The sequence below is a fragment of the Hyperolius riggenbachi genome, chromosome 6 (assembly GCF_040937935.1).
Source record: "Hyperolius riggenbachi isolate aHypRig1 chromosome 6, aHypRig1.pri, whole genome shotgun sequence".
In the NCBI taxonomy this organism is placed as follows: domain Eukaryota; kingdom Metazoa; phylum Chordata; class Amphibia; order Anura; family Hyperoliidae; genus Hyperolius; species Hyperolius riggenbachi.
In genome coordinates, this window is record NC_090651.1 from 56,098,293 (window position 1) to 56,121,417 (window position 23,125).

The 23,125-nt window shown below is 47.1% G+C and overlaps 1 protein-coding gene across 3 annotated transcripts in view; it reads right to left on the reverse strand.

Moving 5' to 3' along the window:
• UBE2U (ubiquitin conjugating enzyme E2 U) overlaps positions 1-22,759 on the reverse strand; it is an 85,806-nt gene extending 63,047 nt beyond the window's left edge. For all 3 annotated transcript variants that reach the window (XR_011021951.1, XM_068239312.1, XM_068239310.1), the window contains exons 1-4: positions 22,461-22,759; positions 16,367-16,503; positions 11,035-11,133; positions 951-1,032 (exon numbers count right to left, since the gene is read on the reverse strand). Coding sequence is in view for 2 of the 3 variants with exons in the window: in XM_068239312.1 (XP_068095413.1) it covers positions 951-1,032; positions 11,035-11,100 (148 nt within the window). In the remaining variant the exon portion in view is untranslated. The remainder of the gene's footprint in view (positions 1-950; positions 1,033-11,034; positions 11,134-16,366; positions 16,504-22,460) is intronic.
• Between the last annotated feature and the right edge of the window lie 366 nt (positions 22,760-23,125).

Genomic DNA, 23,125 nt, shown 5'->3' on the forward strand with positions numbered 1-23,125 from the left:
GCAATAGGGGTTGCAGAGGTAGCGACCGCATCGGGGCCCTTGGGCCAGAGGGGCCCCAAAGGGCCCTCCATCAACTACAGTATTAGCTCTCTATTGGTCCTGTGCTCATAATAATCACTTCTATAGATACTTTGAATAGTGGTAATTATTAAGAAACTGCTCCCCATCCCCTTCTTGCACCTCAGACACTGTAGTTGCCATTGGCAGGTTTTGGTGCGCCGTATCAATTGCTATGTATGGAGTGCCTGGGGGGCCCCATTGTAAAACTTGCATTGGGGCCCACAACTCCTTAGCTACGCCACTGGCCACAGCCGTTTCCCATTTTGTTGTGGCTCCCATTCCGCTATGTAGCCATAGCCCGAATCGCTAAGCTGTGCTATGCATGGCTATAGGGATTTGGCTGGCTGTAGGCTGCAGAGGTCTGCAGCATGCCATCCAGATTCACTCCACAGTGCAATCTGGTCGGCAACTCACTTGTTAGATAGGGCAGTGTTACCCCATTTCACTTGCATGCAGGAAAACACTACAGATGCAGCATGGATTTAGGCATAGTGGAAATAGACTGCTCCCTTCTTCCTACTTTGCTCGCTTTATTGTTTATAATATAAATGATAATAGAAACTGTGATGCACTCAATGTTTTGGGAAGTATGCTCTTCCTGCATTGCACAACATCCTGTCACATGATTACATGCCAGCCACTGAGGTCTTGGGAAGGCATGCATCCAAAAACGGCGCCAAGAAATTAGGGCGCAGAGTAAAGGTGAAAAACATCTCACCCTGCTTCTGCTGCTGCAAAAGTCCCAGCGGCGTTAATTACTATTCCCCCTCCAGGCCGCCATGGACTCAGGGGGAAAGATGTAATTCGGCTGTCAGCTATTGCTAACAGTAGATAGATAGATAGATAGATAGATAGATAGACAGATAGATAGGTAGATATAGCATATATACCTTCCCAAAGGGAGTCTTTCAGCCCTTGGATCCTGGCTATCCATGTCATAAAGCTGTCTGTAGCAGGTCTTACTGAGATACCCTAAAAGAAAAGACTTATTGTTTACAACCATTGTGACATCAGATTAAATTCGCAGCCAGTCCTCTCTATATCCTTTGCTATAACTGTGCTATTATTCAATGTAGCCAATTAGTCAATGGCTCAGGAATTGCTACTTTTTAAAGTGAAGTGAGAGAGATATGAAGGCTGCCATACAGGCCTGGATTTAAATCACAGGAGCCTATAGACACAGATGACTTCACCCTACATGGCCCTACAAATCCCTGCGGAACCTCACCACATGTGTGCTGTCTGGCCCAGCTGTCACTTCCCACTTACTTCCCTTGCCCATCATAGGTAGCTACAGGTGCCCCTTATTATTAGGTAGCCAGAAGTACCCTCTGTATTAAGACAGACAAATGACAGTGCTAAAGGCTGCACCCGCAATGTAAAGCAACAGAGGCAATGCAGCTCAACTGGGGCTAAATACATGCCTTGAATGCAAAACAGATGCAAATTATGTACTAATTCTAATCTAAAAATGTGGATGTAGATTTGAAGCAATGAATGCAGCTAGCCACTAGTATATTTACGTTCAATTTGTACAGCGGGAGACATGGCAGCACTTTCAAACAGGAGTTATACCTGAATGATCAATCTGCATGGATGTGCGGAGCTCCAGTAACTGGACTATATTACACACCTAGCACTCACTACAGGCAAAGGGGGGTGTTAGCTTCAGTGATAATGTGTGCACAGATTATTACCTAATAGACTTCCTCACGGCGATGACGGACCCCCACGGGGAAGGCCTAACACTAATCTAGTAATAAAAACATAATATGCCTTGTGCTGCTAATCATAAATGGTATACACATTACTTCAAGCAGACAGACAAATGACAGCACTCAAGGCTGCACCTGCAATGTAAACCAACAGAGGCAATGCAGAGCTCACCTGCAGTTACGCCTTTGGCAATCAGTACTTGGCCTATTGTATTTACCCCAAAGTGGTGACCTGCAGCTGCATTCACTTTAATATACCTTCCAATTGTTTGTGGTAAATGGACCACAGGAGGGTCCAGAACTATAAGGGACCCCAACTACTACTTCACTCCCTCTGATAAAAGGGTCCATTCTTCAGATCAGGTGTTTTTGTGGCTACACTAGTCATGGCTGTGAAGATTATGATGTCCACACTTGTTTTTTAACCCTATGCAAAATGGTCCCCCCAGACTGTGAGGCTCATCAGGTGTAGGCAAGGGAAGGGGTGTGAACACCCCTTCACACCCCATCAAAGTTTTGCTGAAGGGCCCCATAATTTGTAGTAGAGATGGCCTGAATGGTTCGACCGCAAACTTATTTGCGCAAACTTCGGTGGTTCGCGTTCGCGGTGAACAGCGAATTTTATGGCGGTTCAACCCGCCCCCTATACTACATGATTAGGGTCAACTTTAACCCTATACATCACAGTCAGCAGGCACAGGGTAGCCAATCAGGCTACACTCCCTCCTGGAGCCCCCCCCCCCCTTATAAAAAGCAGGTAGCGTCAGCCATTTCACTCACTCGTGTAGCTGCAGTAATTAGAAAATGGAGAGGTGCTGCAGAGACATTAGGGAAAGCTTAGTTAGGCTACACTTAGGCTTGTTAGGTTGCTCTTTCTTGCTGATACTTATTGATGAGGGCTCTTTCACATCAGACAACGCGAACAGGAGCCGTTCTCCTGCACGCGCTGTCTGCCTGCGGCGTGTCGTCGGGTATCTGCGGTGCGACGCAATCAGCGGCGGTAGCTGGTAATTAAACCCGACGGAAAACGCCGGCTCGCGGGTGCGTTGGAGGAAAAACTGCGCCCGGGTGCGTCGGAACCGCAACGCATCGAAACGCAGCGTCGAGTGTGAAAGGTAAAATGAAAGTCTATGGACATTCATCTTACCTTGGTTAACGCAAACGGCTTCCGTTTGCGTTAACGCACAAAGTCTGCCCTACTGTGAAAGAGCCCTAAAAAGCACTCCTCATCCAGCTCTTTTGAGAGCTAATGTTGTTCTTGTGATCTATTTTTTTTTTGTTATGTCTGTGTGTGTCCCACTGATACTTGTGCTGCATATACAGGATCTTCTCAAAAAATTAGCATATTGTGAAAAAGTTCATTATTTTCTGTAATGTACTGATAAACATTAGACTTTCATATATTTTAGATTCATTACACACAACTGAAGTAGTTCAAGCCTTTTATTGTTTTAATATTAATGATTTTGGCATACAGCTCATGAAAACCCAAATTTCCTATCTCAAAAAATTAGCATATTTCATCCGACCCATAAAAGAAAAGTGTTTTTAAAACAAAAAAAAGTCAACCTTCAAATAATTATATTCAGTTATGCACTCAATACTTGGTCAGGAATCCTTTTGCAGAAATGACTGCTTCAATGCGGCGTGGCATGGAGGCAATCAGCCTGTGGCACTGCTCAGGTGTTATGGAGGCCCAGGATGCTTCGATAGTGGCTTTAAGCTCACCCAGAGTGTTGGGTCTTGCGTCTCTCCACTTGCTCTTCACAATATCCCACAGATTCTCTATGGGGTTCAGGTCAGGAGAGTTGGCAGGCCAATTGAGCACAGTAATACCATGGTCAGTAAACCATTTACCAGTGGTTTTGGCACTGTGAGCAGGTGCCAGGTCGTGCTGAAAAATGAAATCTTCATCTCCATAAAGCTTTTCAGCAGATGGAAGCATGAACTCACTTTTGATCCAGAAACAGCGGCAGAAGCGCCTGACCTGGGCTACAGAGAAGCAGCACTGGACTGTTGCTCAGTGGTCCAAAGTACTTTTTTCGGATGAAAGCAACTTTTACATGTCATTCGGAAATCAAGGTGCCAGAGTCTGGAGGAAGACTGGAGAGAGGGAAATGCCACAATGCCTGAAGTCTAGTGTCAAGTACCCACAGTCAGTGATGGTCTGGGGTGCCATGTCAGCTGCTGGTGTTGGTCCACTGTGTTTTATCAAGGGCAGGGTCAATGCAGCTAGCTATCAGGAGATTTTGGAGCACTTCATGCTTCCATCTGCTGAAAAGCTTTATGGAGATGAAGATTTCATTCTTCAGCACGACCTGGCACCTGCTCACAGTGCCAAAACCACTGGTAAATGGTTTACTGACCATGGTATTACTGTGCTCAATTGGCCTGCCAACTCTCCTGACCTGAACCCCATAGAGAATCTGTGGGATATTGTGAAGAGAAAGTTGAGAGACACAAGACCCAACACTCTGGATGAGCTGACGCCCGCTATCGAAGCATCCTGGGCCTCCATAACGCCTGAGCAGTGCCACAGGCTGATTGCCTCCATGCCACGCCGCATTGAAGCAGTCATTTCTGCAAAAGGATTCCCGACCAAGTATTGAGTGCATAACTGAACATAATTATTTGAAGGTTGACTTTTTTTTGTTTTAAAAACACTTTTCTTTTATTGGTCGGATGAAATATGCTAATTTTTTTAGATAAGAAATTTGGGTTTTCATGAGTTGTATGCCAAAATCTTCAATATTAAAACAATAAAAGGCTTGAACTACTTCACTTGTGTGTATTTGAATCTAAAATATATGAAAGTCTAATGTTTATCAGTACATTACAGAAAATAATGAACTTTATCACAATATGCTAATTTTTTGAGAAGATCCTGTACAGCCCTGTCAGTCAGTCGCAGCTGCTGCTGGGACCTTGGCCCCTTGGTAATTCCTACTGTGCCACTGCCAAGCCCAGCACATTCAGTGACTACCTGTGTGTGTGACAGCTGCACATTTGTAATACCCATCACTGCATATACCCAGACGGGCCTTGATGAGGACCAGGGAGGAACTTCTCACCCCTGGCTCTCGTGATGTGCCGTCACAATCAAATAGCGGAACAATTTTCGTGACTATTTATAGTCAAGAATATAGACAGGTCACTCAGATTGTGAAGAGATACTTGCCTGTGTTACAGGCCGATGCTGCCCTTGACGTTATCCTCAAACCTGGAGTTAGATTTGCCAGTAGGAGGGCCCCCACATTGGGGAGTATTTTGTCCCCCAGTCTGTTTTCCACCGGTTCTCAACGTCCATGTCGGTTAACCACCCTAGGCTCTTACAGATGTAATTTTTCGACCTGCAATTATTGTGTTGTTCATAAATCTACACGTTCTGTTGTATCTTTTTCTAACGAAAACGTTTTCCCTATGAAACAATACATTAATTGTGATACTAAGTCCGTGGTCTACCTTATCTCATGCTCCTCATGCCATTTACAATATGTCGGGTGCACTACCCGACATCTGAGGCAGCGAATAGGGGAACATTATAAGGGTGCGGGGTGGTTGACCATGGAGGTATCGAATGTAGCCAAGCATTTTAGATCAGTCCATCTGGGCGATATGCCCTCTTTTTCATTCCAGGGCATTGAGCGTGTCCAGAAGCCTGTAAGAGGAGGGGACGTGTATAAACGACTCCTCACTCGAGAGGCATATTGGATCTTTAAACTAGGGACACGCTCACCGAGAGGCCTTAATGCTAGATGGGACCTGAATTCAGTTACCTAATGTGGATTTACTGTCCCTGACTGTAATCTGTTCAATATCACAATAATAATAATAATAACTGTCTGTTTATTTTATTGTTTATGATGATTATTTGCCTGTTGCTGCGTAATATTGTGCCGCGTATAATCATATGTATTTACATTTTTACCTTTGTACTATGTTTTTATCTATTTGATTATATGATTGAGGTTGTTCCTCAGTTTTTATGTACACACCTTTTTGTGGGTGGGGTCTGTGAGCATGTGTTTTTGGGTGTGGCGCTTTTCTATTTAAGGGTCATCCCTGTTCACTTGCACCTATGCTATCTTTAAGGGCGTGTTTAACGTCAGAAACATGTCAGCATGTGGTGATGGATTTTAGCCTGTCATGTGCGTGATTTAATAAAGCAAGTTTGATCCTACCAACATTGTGCGGAATCCACTCTCTACTTTACTGCATATACCCACCTGTTCGGTGCACCCACCCACCTACCTACGTGACCTCACGCAGTGTCACTGCACCTGTTCACGGTACCTGTGAGTGTGTGTGACAGGTGCACATTTGTAATACCCATCACTGCATATGCCTACCTGTTCAGTGCACCCACCTACCTACGTGAGTGCACGCAGTGTGATATTTAATACCACCAGTCACTGTTCCTGTTCACGGTATCTGTGTGTGTGTGTGTGACAGCTGCATATTTGTAATACCCATCACTGCATATACCTACCTGTTGTTCAGTGCACCCACCTATGTACGTGAGCGCACGCAGTGTGATATTTAATACCACCAGTCACTGTACCTGTTCACGGTACCTGTGTGTGTGTGTGTGTGTGTGTGTGTGTGTGACAGGTGCACATTTGTAATACCCATCACTGCATATACCTACCTGTTCAGTGCACCCACCTACCTACGTGAGTGCACGCAGTGTGATAATTAATACCACCAGTCACTGTACCTGTTCACGGTACCTGTGTGTGTGTGTGTGTGTATGACAGGTGAACATTTGTAATACCCATCACTGCATATACCTACCTGTTGTTCAGTGCACCCACCTACCAACGTGAGCGCACGCAATGTCACTGCACCTGTTCACGGTACCTGTGTGTGTGACAGCTGCAAATTTGTAATACCAGTCATCGCATAATTGTTCACAGTACCTGTGTGACCGCACGTTGTGTAATATACCACTCCGTGCATACCTGTTAACTGCACCTGTGTGACAGCTGCACATTGTATTGTAATACCAGTCACTGCATACCTTTCACTGCACCTGTGTGACTGCACATTGCATTAGTCAAGTCAGTGCATACCTTTCACTTCATTCCCCCAGATATGGACAAAACAGGTAGAGGCAGAGGCAGGGGCAGACCCAAAGGCAGGCCACCCGGCAGGTCTGTTTGAGGTCGTGCTGACATGATTTCGTGTGGCCCTGGACCAAAGTACAGTGCTCAGAAGAAGGCACGTCCTATCAACTCCCAAGATTGTCACGTGGTTGACTATTTAACACAGAACACCTCATCTTCCGCAGCCACCAGCGCTACTACAAGCACCACATCCGCTAGCACGTTACACCACCTCATATGTTAGTTAGCCAACACTTAGCCAACACTTTGGACGTAACGTGTGAGGAGGAGGATGATGAAGTACCTGCTGAGGTGTCTGAGGCAAGCGAAGGTGGGGAGGATGATTATGATGATACGGATGCCAACGTGGGTTCCTAAGAGACAAGACGACCAAGGGGACAGTTCAGAGGGGGAGTCAGAGAGGAGTAGGAGGAGACAAGTTGCTGAAAGAAGCAGGGGGAGCTCGTCTTCAGAAACAGCTTGTGGCAGTGTCCGGAGCCATGTATCGCCACCTATGGACAGCCAGCCAACATGCCCTTCCACGTGAGCTGCTGAGGCCACCATAGTGCCCACACCCCAGGGGGGCTCAGCAGTTTGGAAATTTTTTTGTGTGTCTGCCTTAGATCAGAGCAATGCCATCTGTTCTCTCTGACGCCAAAAATTGAGCCGTGGAAAGGCCAACATCCGCGTAGGGACAACTGCCTTACAAAGGCACGTGGAGAAAAGGCACAAACTGCAATGGGAAGAGCACCAGAGCAAAAGCAGCACACAGAAGAAAAGCCACCCTACTTCTCCTCTTCCTCCTTCAGATGCATCATCTTCAGCCGCTTTCTCCCTTGCACCTTCACAATCACAGCCACCCTCCTCCACTCCGCCTCTCACCTTGAGCGGTTCCTGCTCCTCTGCCCACAGCAGCAGCCAGGTTTCCGTGATGGCAATCTTTGAGCGGAAGAAGCCAATGTTTGCCAGTCACCCCCTTGCCCGGCGTCTGACAGCTGGCTTGGCGGAACTGTTAGCTCGCCAGCTGTTACCATACCAGCTGGTGGACTCTGAGGCCTTCTGAAAATTTGTGGCCATTGAGACACCGCAGTGGAAGATACCAGGCCGCAATTATTTCTCCAAAAAGGCGATACCCAAACTGTACCATGAAGTTGAGAGGCAAGTGGTGTCATCTCTGGCACACAGCGTTGGGTCAAGGGTCCATCTGACCACGGATGCCTGGTCTGCCAAGCACGGTCAGGGCAGGTACATTACTTACACAGCCCATTGGGTCAACCTGGTGACCACTGGCAAGCAGGGAGTACGTGGCTGTGCAGCGGACCTAGTGACACCTCCACGGCTTGTAGGCAGGCCTGCTACCACCTCCTCTCCTCCTGCTACATCCTCTTTGCTGTCGTCATCCTCCTCCTCTTTGGCTGAGTGGCAGTTCAACTCTACTGGTGCTGTGATCTCCTCTCCAGCTACACAGCCCCAGCTCCCCAGGGCCTATGCTGCATGCCAGGTATGACGGACATGCTCTAGGGAGATGGGGATGTTGTGGCCGAAGTACTGGACACTCATGCGAACTGCCTGCAGGCTCATGTGGCCGTTTGAGGAGGTGACAAACCTGGTGAGTCGCAGTGACGGCGCCATCAGCGACTTGATCCCATATGCTTTCTTCCTGGAGCGTGCCATGCGTAGAGTGGTGGATCAAGCTGTGGACGAGCGTGAACAGGAACAGGAGGAAGAGTTGTGGGATCAATTCTCATCAGAACAAGATGTTTCCTCAACACCTGCGGCGACAGAGGGGGGAGGAGCAGTGTGAGGAAGAGGAGTCAGACTCAGATGATGAGGAAGGTGGAGTTTTTTTTGGAGGAGGGGGCGGCAGAAGAACAACCGCAGCAGGCATCGCAGGGGGCTTGTACTGCTCAACGTTTCTGTGGTATTGTTCGTGACTGGGGGAGGAAGAGAACTAACCTGACGTCACTGAGGAAGAGCAAGAGGAGATGGATAGTACGTCTGGATCCAAATTTGTGCAGATGGCGTCTTTCATGCTGTCCAGCCTGTTGAGGGACCCCCGTATAAAAAAACTCAAGGGGAATGAGCTGTACTGGGTGGCCACGCTACTAGACCCTTGGTATAGGCACAAAGTGGCGGAGATGTTTCCAGATCACCAGAAGGCAGAAAGGATACAGCACTTGCACAACAAGCTGGCAACTATGCTTTACAGTGCGTTTCAGGGTGATGTCACAGCACAATGGAATAAAGGTACCACTGCCAGTAATCCTTCTCCTATGTCCACGCAGGCAAGGACAGGACACTCCAGCGATCACATGGTGATGAAGGACATTCTTTAGTCCAACGCCTCGCCTTAGCCCTTCCGGATCCACCCTCCACCAATGCCTGGACCGGCAGGTAGCCAAAAACCTGGCCTTAAGTGTGGATGTAGACACTGAGCAGCGATGAACCCTTGGACTCAGAGCCGGGACAAGGTCCTTCAGCACCCAAGGCTGAGACAGCAAAGTGCGCCCCTCCATCCCTCCCACCCCAGCCGTCACACACGAATTGCTATTAGACTAAGAGGCGCCCCAACACCTTAATCTCTAGTTATCTGGCTTGCAGTCACTGCTATGTATGCCCTTTTCTTATTTCTTTGTGCTTCAAACACAATTGGGAATGACAGCAGAATTAATTGTGTGCTCCCTCCTGCACTGCGCACTGAGGCTGGAGCCTCTTCAGCCTCTGCCTCGGCCCGGCCCTGCTTGGACTACTGGGTGCGCAGGCTTGACCTGTGGCCAGAGGCAGAGCTGTCACAATTTGCCATACAACTTCTGTCTTGCCCTGCCTCAAGCGTCCTGTCAGAAAGGGCCTTCAGTGCAGCTGGAGGCATTGTCACTGAGAGGAGAAGTCACGTAAGTCACAAAAGTGTTAAGTACCTCACCTGTATCAAAATGAATGAGGCATGGATCCGGGAGGGCTACTGCCCGTCCGAAAACTAAGTCAGTCCCCGCACGCAGCATCTCTGCCTACACGCTGTGTGACTGCCTGCCCCATGACTAAGTCGATCCCCACACAGCATCTCTGCCTGCAGGCCGCTTGACTGCCTTCTCCGCCACCAAAAACAGGACTCAAGGCGGATTCCTGAATTTTTAAGGCTACTGCTAGCAGCGGCCGCTATAATAATTTTTCTGGTGCGTGTACATGCCTGCCTAAGTGTTCTGGCTGCACTGCAGCTGCAACAACAAAACAAAAGGCATGTACAGCCCAGCGACCATATGGGCTTGAAAACCGCCACGGCTTGCACTCTGGCCACGGTGCGCACCAGTCCAGCACGGCCGTCACAACACAAACAGCTGTATGCGGTGCATTACACAGTGAGTTTGGTCTGTCAGTGTGAAGCAGTACTCTAATTACACTCCCTGATTGATGTATACATATGTAATATGTTTTAAAGCACTTTAGGCCTCCAATTTAGCATTCAATGTGATTTCTGCCCTTAAAACGCTGCTTTATGTCAATCCAGATCTTTCCCTGGGACTTTTGGCATCTATCCCACTCATCCATGCAACAACTCAGATGTTAGACCCCTTGAAACATCTTTTCCATCACTTTTCTGGCCAGCATAAATGTTTCTAATTTTCGAAGTTTGCCTCCCCATTGAAGCCTATTGCGGTTCACGGAACTTTGCGCGAACCAAACTTTTTGCGGAGGTTCGCGAACCGAAAATCGGAGGTTGAGCCATCTCTAATTTGTAGTTACACCACTGCCTGGCAAATTAACATAGACATACTGGATACTGAGGTCCACGCTGGAGGGGGGGGGGGGGGGGGAGGGTGGTTAGCATTGGTGGCCCCATTAAAGTTTTGTTGGAGGGCCCCTGTTCTTTGCAGTTGCACTAAATAAACCCTCTGAGTGCTGCTGCATTGGATTATAGACTATAAACTATAGTGAAAGTAAATAAAGTGGATTGTTTAAGTGCAGTCCAGATAAAACCGCTCCCACAATTGAATGAGACGTTTGCTGATGTATGTAACTTATGGCTTGCAGTTGCTCTGTATCTGGGCTCTGGGAAGTAACCACAGACGCATGCTATAATAAAGATAGTGGAGATGAAGAGCTCTCTGCAGGGCTGTTACACATCCTATATGATGATGAATAGATCTCTGTATACTCACATAGAGCTCAGCCTCCTGCAGCTCCTCATATTCCCGCTCCACCAGCAGATAGGCTCTGGAATGCATGAGGATTCTCTCTGGGACTCACAGAGGCCTGCCCTGAAACATTTGCAAAGTAGTTACAGTGTATCAGTCATTTTGTGTATTTATCCTATCCGTATCTCACGATCCTTCGTATTTCAAGGGGCTCCGTCTTTTGGATCCAAATCCGTTTGTCCCCTTTTTCAGATGAACTGTAGTTAAAATGGACCTAAACCCAGGACTTCCTCTCTGCTCTAAAAGATAAGCAACAGCAAAATAGCCTTTAAAGAAAAACATTTCTTTGTTACAGCTGATAGAAATCCTGCAAAAAATCTGCAGTTTGACTACTTTTGGCTTTCATGGAAGCAGACATAGGGTTAACATCCTGTGTTTCCAAATTAGCTGCTCTGCCAAGGCAGTAGAAATTCCTGAGCTGGCACAGCTGAGAGATCAAATTACATTATGGATTATATGTAGGTTAGGACTTAGGAGGCACCCAGGGTGATCCAAAAAAGTAGGTATATGCCAATGTATAAAATATAGGTATTATATAGTAATGAAACTATGGTTATCATAAATCGGTCCTACCTTAAATAAGTAGTCCTTAAAGTGAACCAGAGACGAAGCACCCTCATGTATTTTACCCTATATATCAGTGGAAACATTAGAGGAAACACCTACCCTGCTCTCTGTTTCATTTTTTAACTGTTCAGCCTGCTTCTAATCAGCCCTGATAAAGTCCCCGACTGAGCTGTCCCCGAATGACTCAGCTATAATAATAATGATTCCTGAGCAAAGCCAGACTGAATGCTCAATCTGGGATTTTATCATGGCTGATAAGAAGAACGCTAAACAGTTAAAAATGAAACAGAGAGCAGGGTAGGTGTTTTTTCTAATGTGCCCATTGATATATATGGTAAAATACATGATCTGCTGAGCTGCCGCTGTCGCCCCCCCGGCCCCCGCATACATTACCTGAAGCCTGGTCCCGGGCATCTTCTCCGCATCAGCTCCCGGCGGGCATCTTCTCCGCATCAGCTTCCGCATCCCGGCATAACTTTCTGTCACTCCAGTGACAGCGGAAGTTCAAATAGAGCGCCCTCTATTTGTACTTCCGCTGTCACTGCAGTGACACAGGAAGTTATGCCGGATGCCGGGATGCAGAAGCTGATGCGGAGAAGATGTCAGCCGGGAGGTGATGCGGAGAAGATGCCCGGGACCAGGCTTCAGGTAATGTATACCTGTGTCGGTCGTACGCCGCTAGCGATGCGCTCCTTATTTGCGGCGATCGACAGTAATTTTCCGAACGCCGCGATCGACGGGACCGATCCATTTCGGGCTGAAATAGATCGAAAATTAGCGTGTTGAGTGAACGATTTGACAGCAGATTCGATCCCAGTGATCGAATCTGCTGTCGACCGGCGGAAAATCGGGCCAGTGTATGGCCATCTTAAATTTCCCAGCATCTTTTTTACAGGTACACCTCCCAGAATGCTCTGGGAAGAGGAATTCTGCATAGCTAAACAGCCTAGGCTTTGACATAACTGACAGTGTGGGACTAAATACCAATATACAGCAATTTATAGATATAGTAAATTACAGTAAAAGTGGGTATTCTGAATAATTTACAGCATTCTACTATATGTTACTATAGTGTCTCTTTAAAGTAACACTATCAGACCAAGTGTTATAAAATGACAATATACAAATAATGTCTAAGTAGTTGTGTAAACATTTTCCTACTTTTCATGTTAAATATCAGAGGCAATTCACTGTGGGTAGATTTTAGGTATGTTCGGAATGTCTCATTTGTATAGGTGAATCTCAGCAGTCTGCCATGCTAAGAACGGTGTAATATTGAAGCAGAGTTATATGACATGCCTCTGGTGTCAGGTTTAACATACTATTACAAATGTTTATGTTGCACATACTGTAAGATACATTTTCTCTGATTTCTGCAGACAGCTCTCAGAGAAAGGCAGCTGCAGTGAGAGCTCTCACACACAGGCTTAACAGATGTAGTGTGAGGGAATCACCCTCCTCTCATGGTTCACTGGTCCGTCAGATTTGGCGACACTGAAGTGCGAAACGAATTTGATAACAGTAAACAAAGAGATGAGGATTGAAATGTATCCACCCGTACTTAAAGGATTTATCAGGCAAATATAACAAAATAAGCGCTACTTACCCGGGGTTTCCTCCAGCCCCAAGCTCCCAGCATGTCCCTCGCCGCAGCTCTGCCCGCAGCCGTTCGCCGCAGCTCCATCTTCGTCCCCGGCGATGACGTCAGGCCGACCTCCAGGTCGGCCTGTACTGCTCCTGCGCGAGCGGCGCTGTCAATCACTGCCACATGGACCAGAGCGGACTGAGCAGTACTCTCCGGTCCACGTAGCTGTGATTGACAGCGCCGCTCGCGCAGGTGCAGTACAGGCCGACGAGGTCGGCCTGACGTCATCGCCGGGGACCGGGACAGAGCTGCGGCGAACGGCTGCGGACAGAGCTGCGGCGAGGGACATGCTGGGAGCTTGGGGCTGGAAGAAGCCCCAGGTAAGTAGCGCTTATTTTGTTATATTTGCCTGATAACGCCTTTAACAGCACTTCCAAAGCTATTCTTATCTCAATTGAAAAAAAACATGTTAATTGAAAGTGTTCCTTTAAGTGTAGTATGCAGATCTATGTGAATATGTATGTATGGATTCTGGTGAAAAAAAGAGATATGCCATTTCAGCTTTTATGTCTGTCCGCTGCCTGCAGACCTGTCTCCGACCTTATCTCCTGGACTCCAAGCCCCACATTCAGTCCCATCTACTCATACCTCAGTACTGACTTCCCTTTTCTCTTTTAATCCCAGGAGCTGCAACCTCGTAGGCACTAACAGCACAGTATTTGCTACCCACTATGCAGGGCCAGATTTACCATAAGCAGGGGCGTAGCAATGAGGGTTGCAGCGGTAGCCACCGCATCGGGGCCCTTGGGCCAGAGGGGCCCCCGAAGGGCCCTCCCTCAACTACAGTATTAGCTCTATATTGGTCCTTTTCTCATAATAATCACTTCTATAGATACTTTGAATAGTGGTAATCATTAACAAGCTGTTCCCCATCCCCTTCTTGCATCTCTGACACTGTAGTTGCCACTGGCAGGTTTTGGTGCGCCGTATCCATTGTTATGTATAGAGTATTTGGGGGGCCCTATTGTAAAACTTGCATCAGGGCTCACAGCTCCTTAGCTACGCCACTGACCATAAGGCACTGTAGGCACATCCATACAGGTGACTAATTGTGGAAAGTCGGCTCACTCCCCTTCCTGAGCGCCTCCCCCCCTCCTTCCCTATGCAGTCTCCTGCTGAGAGTATAAATGAGAGGTTACTCACCCTGCTCTTTCCACTGATGAGATCTCTCTTCAGTCAGAGGCAGTTTTAGCTACTTAATACTGAGATTCCTCTAGCTACCTAATACTTGGGGGCACCTCTAGCTACTTAAAAAGAACTTGTAACAAAAAAATGTTCCCCTGGGGGGTACTCACCTCGGGAGGGGAAAGCCTCAGGGTCCCAATGAGGCTTCCCCCTCCTCTGTAGCTGCAGGCAATCCAGCGCTGGCTTCCACGAAGTGTCTCGGTATCCTCCCTCGACGAGCATGACGAATGCTGATAAGCTCTGGTTTATTTACCTTTCCTGGTTCCAGCGGGGGTGCTGTTGTGGCTTTCCGCATGGAGATAGGCGAAAATAGCCGCTCTCCGTCGGGTCCACTCTACTGCGCAGACGCAGGAGTCTTGCGCCTGCGCAGTATAGCGGCCCAACAGCTATCGGCTATTTCCACCTATCTCCGAGTGGAGAGCCGATACTGCGCCTGCGCTGGAGCCGGGAACGTAAATATTTACATCCCCGCTGTTCGGGGAGCTTTATCTCCGGCGCCGTGGGACCGAGGAGGACGGGGGAAGCCTTAATAGGATCCGGAGGCTTCCCCCACCCCAGGTGAGTACCCCCAGGGGAGGTTTTTCTCAGTACAGGTTTTCTTTAATATTGAGGGTACTTCTGGTTGTCTAATACTAAGCGGCACCTGTAGCTACCTATGACAGGCAAGGAAAGTAAGGGAGAAGTGACAGCTGGGACTGCCAGGACTCTAGGGGTGCGGTTCAGAGGGGGTTTGTAGGGTCATGATGGGTGAAGTCTAGAGTGCTAGGACATCTGTGCCTATAGGCTCCTGTGAGGTAAATCCAAGCCTCCCTCTATGGGTAATGTCCTCCCGACAGTGGTGTAGCTAAAGAGCTATTGGCCCCGGTGCAAGTTTCACATTGCCCCCCCCACTGCCCCAAGCACTCTATACATACCAAAACATACGGCGGACCAAAACCTGCCAAAGACAACCCCAGTGTCAGAAGGGGATGGGGAACAGTTTGCTAATGATTACTACTATTCAAAGCAGGACCAATAAAGAGCTATTACTGTGGTTGAGGGAGGGCCTCTCTGCCCCAAGGGCCCAGGTGCGGTTGCAACCTCTGCACCTCCTATTGCTACACCGCTGTCTTGCGGGATGCTCTGGTGAAGACCAGAGCCTTGGGACAGCCCGTGCCTTAAGGCCCGTACCCACCACATGATTTTCCCAATGATTTTTTGTAGTGAAGATCGGTCTTTTCTGCGATCTTGTGATGTCGGTACAGGTGCACCCTCTATTGACATTTAGCGACGAACGCCGACAACAACCATCAGGGCGGATTGGATCTTTAAGATCCCAGACGACTCCGATTAAAGTACTGCGATCACTTAATTGCCGTGTGTTGTCATGTAACGTCGCAATCAGGAAGAGGCATAGCTGAACGACCATCGTCAAGGAGACCTCGCTGGATCCTTTAGGTGGTGAGTAATGAGCTTAAGGCTCAGGTCCCACTTGCACTATAAACCTACCCACTTGGTATGATTTTCTGCAGCACAGCAACAAATATAAGAACGGGGCTTATGTTACAACTTGTGGTTTTAAATGGATCAATTTGCTGCATTGCAGTAAACAGAAAGCAAAGTCCTGAACTGCTGCATTTATAGCGGATACAACGCAAACGGGTCAACACAACGGAGCGGACACTGAACTGGCCTGCTCTGCTCCGATTTGAACCGGCCGTTTTGATCCATCGCAAGTGGGAACCAAGCCTGAAGATTCCATTAATGATCCAATTTCCGTAACCATCGACCATCCTATCCAATCATTGCGATTGATTGGAAATGATAATGAATACAATCAGACTAAAAAAATTGTTTAGAATTCAACAGATGAAAGCCATCGTGTGTTTGTTTGTTTGTTTGTTTGTTTAGTTTGGGCACCTTTACATTGATGATGTCAGTCCAACAGGTTCCCTGCTAACCATAACAGTAGTCTATAAACATGTCACTTGCTTCACAGTCTGTCAGTTTCTCTCCCTGCAGGGATCAGCATGGAGCATGGTGTTATCATGGAAGCCCTGTAATATAAGGACTATAATGAGGACGTGGTAAGGAGGTACGTAGAAAAATGGGCATTATTACAATCGGAACATTTATTAGCATTAGTATGGATACAGAGGCGCAAAAAGGATAAAATAATCTAAAAAGTTTAAAACATGTGGAGGCAGTGGTGGACTTACTGCCTCCAAGCAGACACAGAAATTGCCAATGTATTTGTCAAATACAACAAGTTTATTTACATACTTCGGGGGACAATGCAACGCGTTTCGCAGGTTTGATCCTGCTTCATCAGACAATAACAATGAAGCAATAGCATATGTGGTCAGTAGAAGAGCCAGGCACCTCTGTATTTACTAGCATTGTCCAGTACTTTTTGCATTTAGCCTTTTGTCCATGAAACAGGATAAAGTAAAGGTGGCCATACGTCAGGCAACTTGGCGACCAATCCACTATTCGATTATTTTAATCGGATCAGATGAAAATTGGTGCCGCCAAGAGCATGCCCAATTGACGATGCAACCAATTGTGGGCAAAAATTGATTGCATGTAACGATTGGACATGATCCAAGATGTAAGGCCAACTTACTTGATCGGGGTGCGTGGCGATATCGGCGTGCGATATCAGGACAAGCGATGAAAGCGACAGAACCATGGCGCTGTCCCCCTAATGTAAAATGTTCCCCCGGTACCCAGTGCAGTATACTTTACCTGTCAGTCACTGGCTCTGGGCTCCGTCTGCATAAATGCGCCCCACGTGGTTGCTGGCGTAACATGGGCGTGTAACATCAGACATGCGCCCACATATACACCAGTAATCAAGTGGGGCACGTGTATGCATGGCCGGATTTCTGGCAAGGCCACATAGGCCATGGCCTAGGGCACCAGATAAACAAGGGGCGGCCTGCAGACAGTGGGCATTATTTGCAGGGCATTATTTGCAAGTGTCCAAACAAATGAAAGTGATCAGGATAACTGCACTATTAGTACCAGCTGGCATTTGCCTGTGCTGTGCTACAGGCAGCTGCAGTCCGTTAACCAAACGTTTGTGAACAGTGTGTGACTAGCAAAAAGCCAGACCTTGTCCAATGACTAGCAGCTGCAGGCAGTTACAGAAGGCCGGGTCCCACGCACTTGGTGTGGGGGATGAAAGGACCAGGGGCAGCACCAGCAAATAGTACAGAATACAGAAGGCAGCCTCTCACAGTACCCATTTCTTAATTATTGATGGCCAGTGCTGTTACCCTGGAGACAGCAGTGGGTACAGGACTCACTTTTACGTGTTGCTGACCCCACCCAATGTCCAATTGTGAGCCACTTTTGACTATGTGTGTGTGTGGTGGACGGCTCCCACCACGTCCATCACCTGTAGATCGCTTGATTGACCAGTTTACCCATGTGACGTGATTGATTCACTTCACGTTGCCATGGAGACCTCGGCATTAGCCGCAATAGTGGACATCATCGGCCCAAAGTTTTTTGGGTTTGTGTGGAGAGAGGTGGTAGGATACGGTTTCGGTTGGGGCGGCTGGTAATAGTCGGCCTTGGGCGGTAAGAAGTACAAATCCGGCCCTGCGTGTATGCAGACAGAGCCTAGAACCAGCGACAGACAGGTAAAGTGTAGCAGAAAAAAAGAAAAGGGAATTGCCCATTAAGCACCATTCACTGTTTCAAAAAATATTAACAATACTCTATTGTATACGTTTGCACTCCATATGAAAAAACTTCAGGATAAAAACAAACCTCAGGCACTAATCCATCTATTATAATATTGAAATATAGTATAAATGTATAATAAATGTATTACACTGGGCTGGACCATTTTACATTGGGGTGGTGGTGAGGCAGCCAGGCCTGGATTTACATCACAGGAGCCTATAGGCACAGATCTCCTGGCACCTTAGACTTCACCCTCCATGAACCTGCAAGCCCCTGCAGAACCGCAATGCAAGTGTGCTGGCTGGCCCAGCTGTCACGTCTCCCTTACTGTTCTTCCTTGCCCGTCATAGGTAGCTACTGGTGCCCCTTAGTATTAGGTAGCCAGAGGTACACTCAGTATTAAGTAGCATAGGGAAAGAGGGAGGGAGGCACTCGAGGAGCAGAATCAGTCGCCTTTCTATCATCAGGCTCCTATAGGCACATGCCTACAGTGCCTTATGGTAAATCTGGCCCTGGAGGCAGCCAATGCGGCATCACAAAGATGATTCCCAAGTGATTTCATGCTGAAATTGATCGGGAATTGGCTTGTGGTGTATGGGCAGGCAGCAGATCTCTCTCCAATCAGAGAGATGTCTTTTAATCGATCAGCACATACATTTTCTGACGTATGGGCACCTTAAGTTGGCAACCCTAGAAGAGCTATAAATTGCAATCTTTGTGATACGAAACAAGGGCTGGAGAGGCAGCAGCAAACATAAAGAAATTAGAATCTAAATGTATACCGTGTGAAACTGTACTCCTACACAACAAATGCAAATGCTAACTATAAACATACAATACAAATTGACTATAGCATTCATTTAATCATCGATTGAAATCATAACTGGAGTTAACAGTGGTCTTTCCTGTTTGCCAGGATTTGGGCTTGGAAAGAGCACGGAGGCCTCTGGGAGCTCAGACAGCCTCTTACAGTATTGGGGGGGGGGGGGGGGGGGCTGTGGAACATCAGATACCTTCATGCTTGTTTTGTAAATTGTATTAGTCACTTATCATGCCCGGCTGCCCCTCACATATGGGAACATTCTGGATTACAAGACTTAAACTAGAGGCAGATTCCACTCCGCCGAACAGCCCGAAACAATCAGGAATAAATAAAGAACCATTTTCATAAAACAAATTAGTGTGGCTGCATCTTTATAATCATCCCCGAGACAAGAAAATAAATGGCGAGCTCGTCCAGGCCGCAATAATGCACGAAGGATTCCCGCACCCTCCGCCATTTCCTGTTCATTGTTCTGCCAGGCTGATGTCACACTGGCGCTTTTGGCTGAATGTTTGAATTAAAGGATCAGTCCATAGTTATTAGGTGGTGTACAATTAAAGTGGACCTAAACTCTTGCACAGGACAGAAGGAAAACATAGATAAATTCACCCTGTATGCAGGGCCGGGCCGAGGCATAGGCTGGAGAGGCTCCAGCCTCAGGGCGCAGTGTAGGAGGGGGCGCACAATTCATTCAGCTGTCATTCCTAATTGTGTTTGAAGCAGAAAGAAATAAGAAAAGGGGATACATAGCAGTGACTGCACGCCAGATAACTAGATATGAAGGTGTTGGGGAGGTTGTGGGCCCTGTGGCTCTCTTAGTCTAATAGCAATCAGTGTGTGATGGCTGGGGTGGAGGGATGGAGGGGCGCACTTTGGTGTCTCAGCCTTGGGTGGTGGAGGACCTTGTCCCAGCTCTGCCTGTATGTATTTAGAGAGTTTAGCCTAATTCCCCCTCATCTGGGCCCTTCTACCGTTCTATTTCAAAAATGTCTAAAAAATAGTGTGTGTAGAGTGCCTGCGCTATCAGGAAGTGCCACCAAGAGTGTAAGAAGATTTACCTCACGCTGTTACAGAGTGATTTGTAGGCTTAGTGAATCAAGCCCCTATGTGTCTTTGTGTTTGTTTTTAAAAATGCATTGCAATTAGTTTGCGATAGAAAATATCACATTCACATTTGCTTTTTTTTAGCATTATGGTGCCACCTTTCAAAAAAAAAAAAATGCACAGTAGTAACCTAGTAATCCCTGACTCTGAGATGACTATATGCCTCTCCTCCTTTACATAGACTAGGGCTTTGAGGGAGAGCCCATGCTTCTCTGCACCTCTATTACACAGCTCCCCATATGGACTATGTGGGCTGGTGTAGCTCAGGGTGCCGACTCCCATGGTTTCCAATCTCTGTATGGGCGTAAAAATAACCCAGGAAACCCTACCATCGCTGTGTAGGGGGGGTAGAGGGTGAGGGGCTCCGGGGCCCAGATTTATACCAATATGGAGAGCAGAATCACACAATACCCATCTGTGCTGGACATGTGACACAAGCTGCAGAGAGGCTACTTGCGTCACTGGTACAATGTACGCAGAGCCGGGACAAGGTCCTCCAGCACCCAAGGCTGAGACACCAAAGTGCGCCCCCCCATCCCCCCCACCCCAGCCGTCACACACTGATTGCTATTAGACTAAGAGGTGCCCCAGGGCCCCCAACACCTTAATCTCTAGTTATCTGGCTTGCAGTTACTGCCATGTATCCCCTTTTCTTATTTCTCTCTGCTTCAAACACAATAGGGGAATGATAGCTGAGCAAGTTGTGCGCCCCTCCTACACTGTGCCCTGAGGCTGGAGCCTCTCTTGCCTCTGCCTCGGCCCTGATTATGTAGGGGCCCCGTTAGCATCCCAATGCTGAACACACTGCGATCTTGGGGGTGTTGAAGTGCCCGGGGGCCCAGCTAGTGGAGTTTTGCGGGAGAAGGGGGGGCACCAGGCTCATATTACATCTCTGCCAGCCTGCATGAGTGACAATGGGATGAAGAGGCTTAGAAGGGCAGACTCCACACTGTCCATTTTGTTAAAATGTAATAAAGTGTATAAAGCACATTACTATTAGGTATAACGCCGCAATCTGTCATTCAAAGAATACCAGAGAAGAACAACATTAAAAGAGTTATACATACCTGGGGCTTCCTCCAGCCCCATCTGCACGGATCGCTCCCATGCCGCACTCCTCAGTCTTCTGCACCAGGTTCGGGAAGTTCAGACAGTCGCGGCAAGTGTGAGCGAGAGCAGTGCACTACGCCTGCGCAGACTGGCCGCCGCTGGTCGAAGTTACGGGACCCGGTGCAGAAGATGGAGAAGACTGAGGACGGTGGTGTGGGAGCGATCCGTGCAGATGGGGATGGAGGAAGCCCCAGGTATGTATAACACTTTTAATATTGTTTATCTCTGGTTTCCTTTAACCATGTTTAAAAATGTTTTTTTTTAGAAAAAATGACTTGTCCCTCCTATTCTCCCTAACTTCGCTAGCAAAGTTTGGGGGACATTCACTATACTGCGGTAACCAAAATACCGTGCGTAAAGTCCACAATTCCATTCTTCTCTACTCATCGTGCTGTAAGACTTTATGCGCGCTATTCCGTTTAGCGCATTAGTGAATACACCCCTTGGTGATGAAAGCATGTGTGGGAGCTTTGCCATAAACCACCGAGATCAGCAGCTCAGCGCCAATGACTTGGAAATGTAAAATGCTAATTCTGGCAGTAAATTCACAAAATATCACTAAACGAGATTGGGGCCAATTGGCTGCAGGTCTGAATTTGACAATTTCGCTCCCTCATCCCTATATTCTACTTTTTATATGATAAACGTACATGGAAAATCACCTGTGGCACATTATTAAGCCAAGTTCACAGTGGGATGTTATAGTTGTACGTTATCACTTATAACGCAGAATAGCGCACTGCAATGAAAAATATATGTGCTGTTTACAATGCACACGTTGCGTTGAGGTGTAATCTGCTGCGTTAGGCCAAAATAGTGCATGCACTATCTATTGCAGATGTTACAATGTTTGCACATGCGCACTAATGTCTGTTGCAGGTGCAGAGTAAATAAGATAATCAATAGTCATCCATTTCTTCTGAGTTTTCAGTAGCGCGTGCACCATAACGCAATACGACCTAACGTGTGCCACCACAGTCTGCATTGTGTGACTTAGAGTTGCGTTATAATTGCGTTGTGCGCCCTTAACCTTGCACCTCAATGCTACATCCTACTGTGAACTTAGCCTTACACTATTTTTAATTAAAACAAACAAAAAACAACATTTTATTGCCCATATCACATACAACAAACTTGATATCAGAAGTTGGAAAACAACAGTCCTCTGTACAAAATTAATATTAAGAAAATAATTAACAGAGCTAAAGGAAACTGTCATCTAATGCTACATACACCAATAATTCTAAACATCCAAAAGCAGCTAAAATATCTCATACTTACCTCGAGTAATTAATCCTTTGTTCTGCTTGTTCACATCAGAGAAAAAATAAATATAAAAACAAATGCAATAAGCATAAAATGAAGAACTCTTTAAAGTTGCTATTTTCTTCTGAGGTTTAATAGTCAACCTTGAAAAAGCTTGGCAGATACAGGGATCCTTGAGATAGTTACAAAAAAAAATGTTTTTATTTGAATTTATAATATTTAGTGCTAAAGGAATTCTTGTAAATCGTGATGAGGTCATGAAGTGTTTTATCATTTACTTGCGGTAGAATTCTTTTTAAACTACTGTTGTGCCTGTTACAGTCTCCATTGTTTGTGTTGCTATGGCAGCGAGGGATACGGCCTACAGGGGGTGGAATAATATACCAGCATTAACCTGCTCAAGTCTGACAACTCTGCTTTCTAAATGGATGGATCAAATACAGTATGCCTAAGGCCCGGTTCACATTAGCGTTCACTATCCGGATTTTCCGGATCTGATCCGGACCGCATACTGTACAAACGGAACGTACGTTCCGCATAGCAATGTAAAGTCTATGCGGACGTTCACACGCGTCCGTTCCGTACGTATCGGAGCCGGATCGGATCTGGACTCCGGACACTTTTCCAACATGCGCTATTTTTTGGGTCCGGATCTCCGGCCCACGCACCCGGACCGGAGC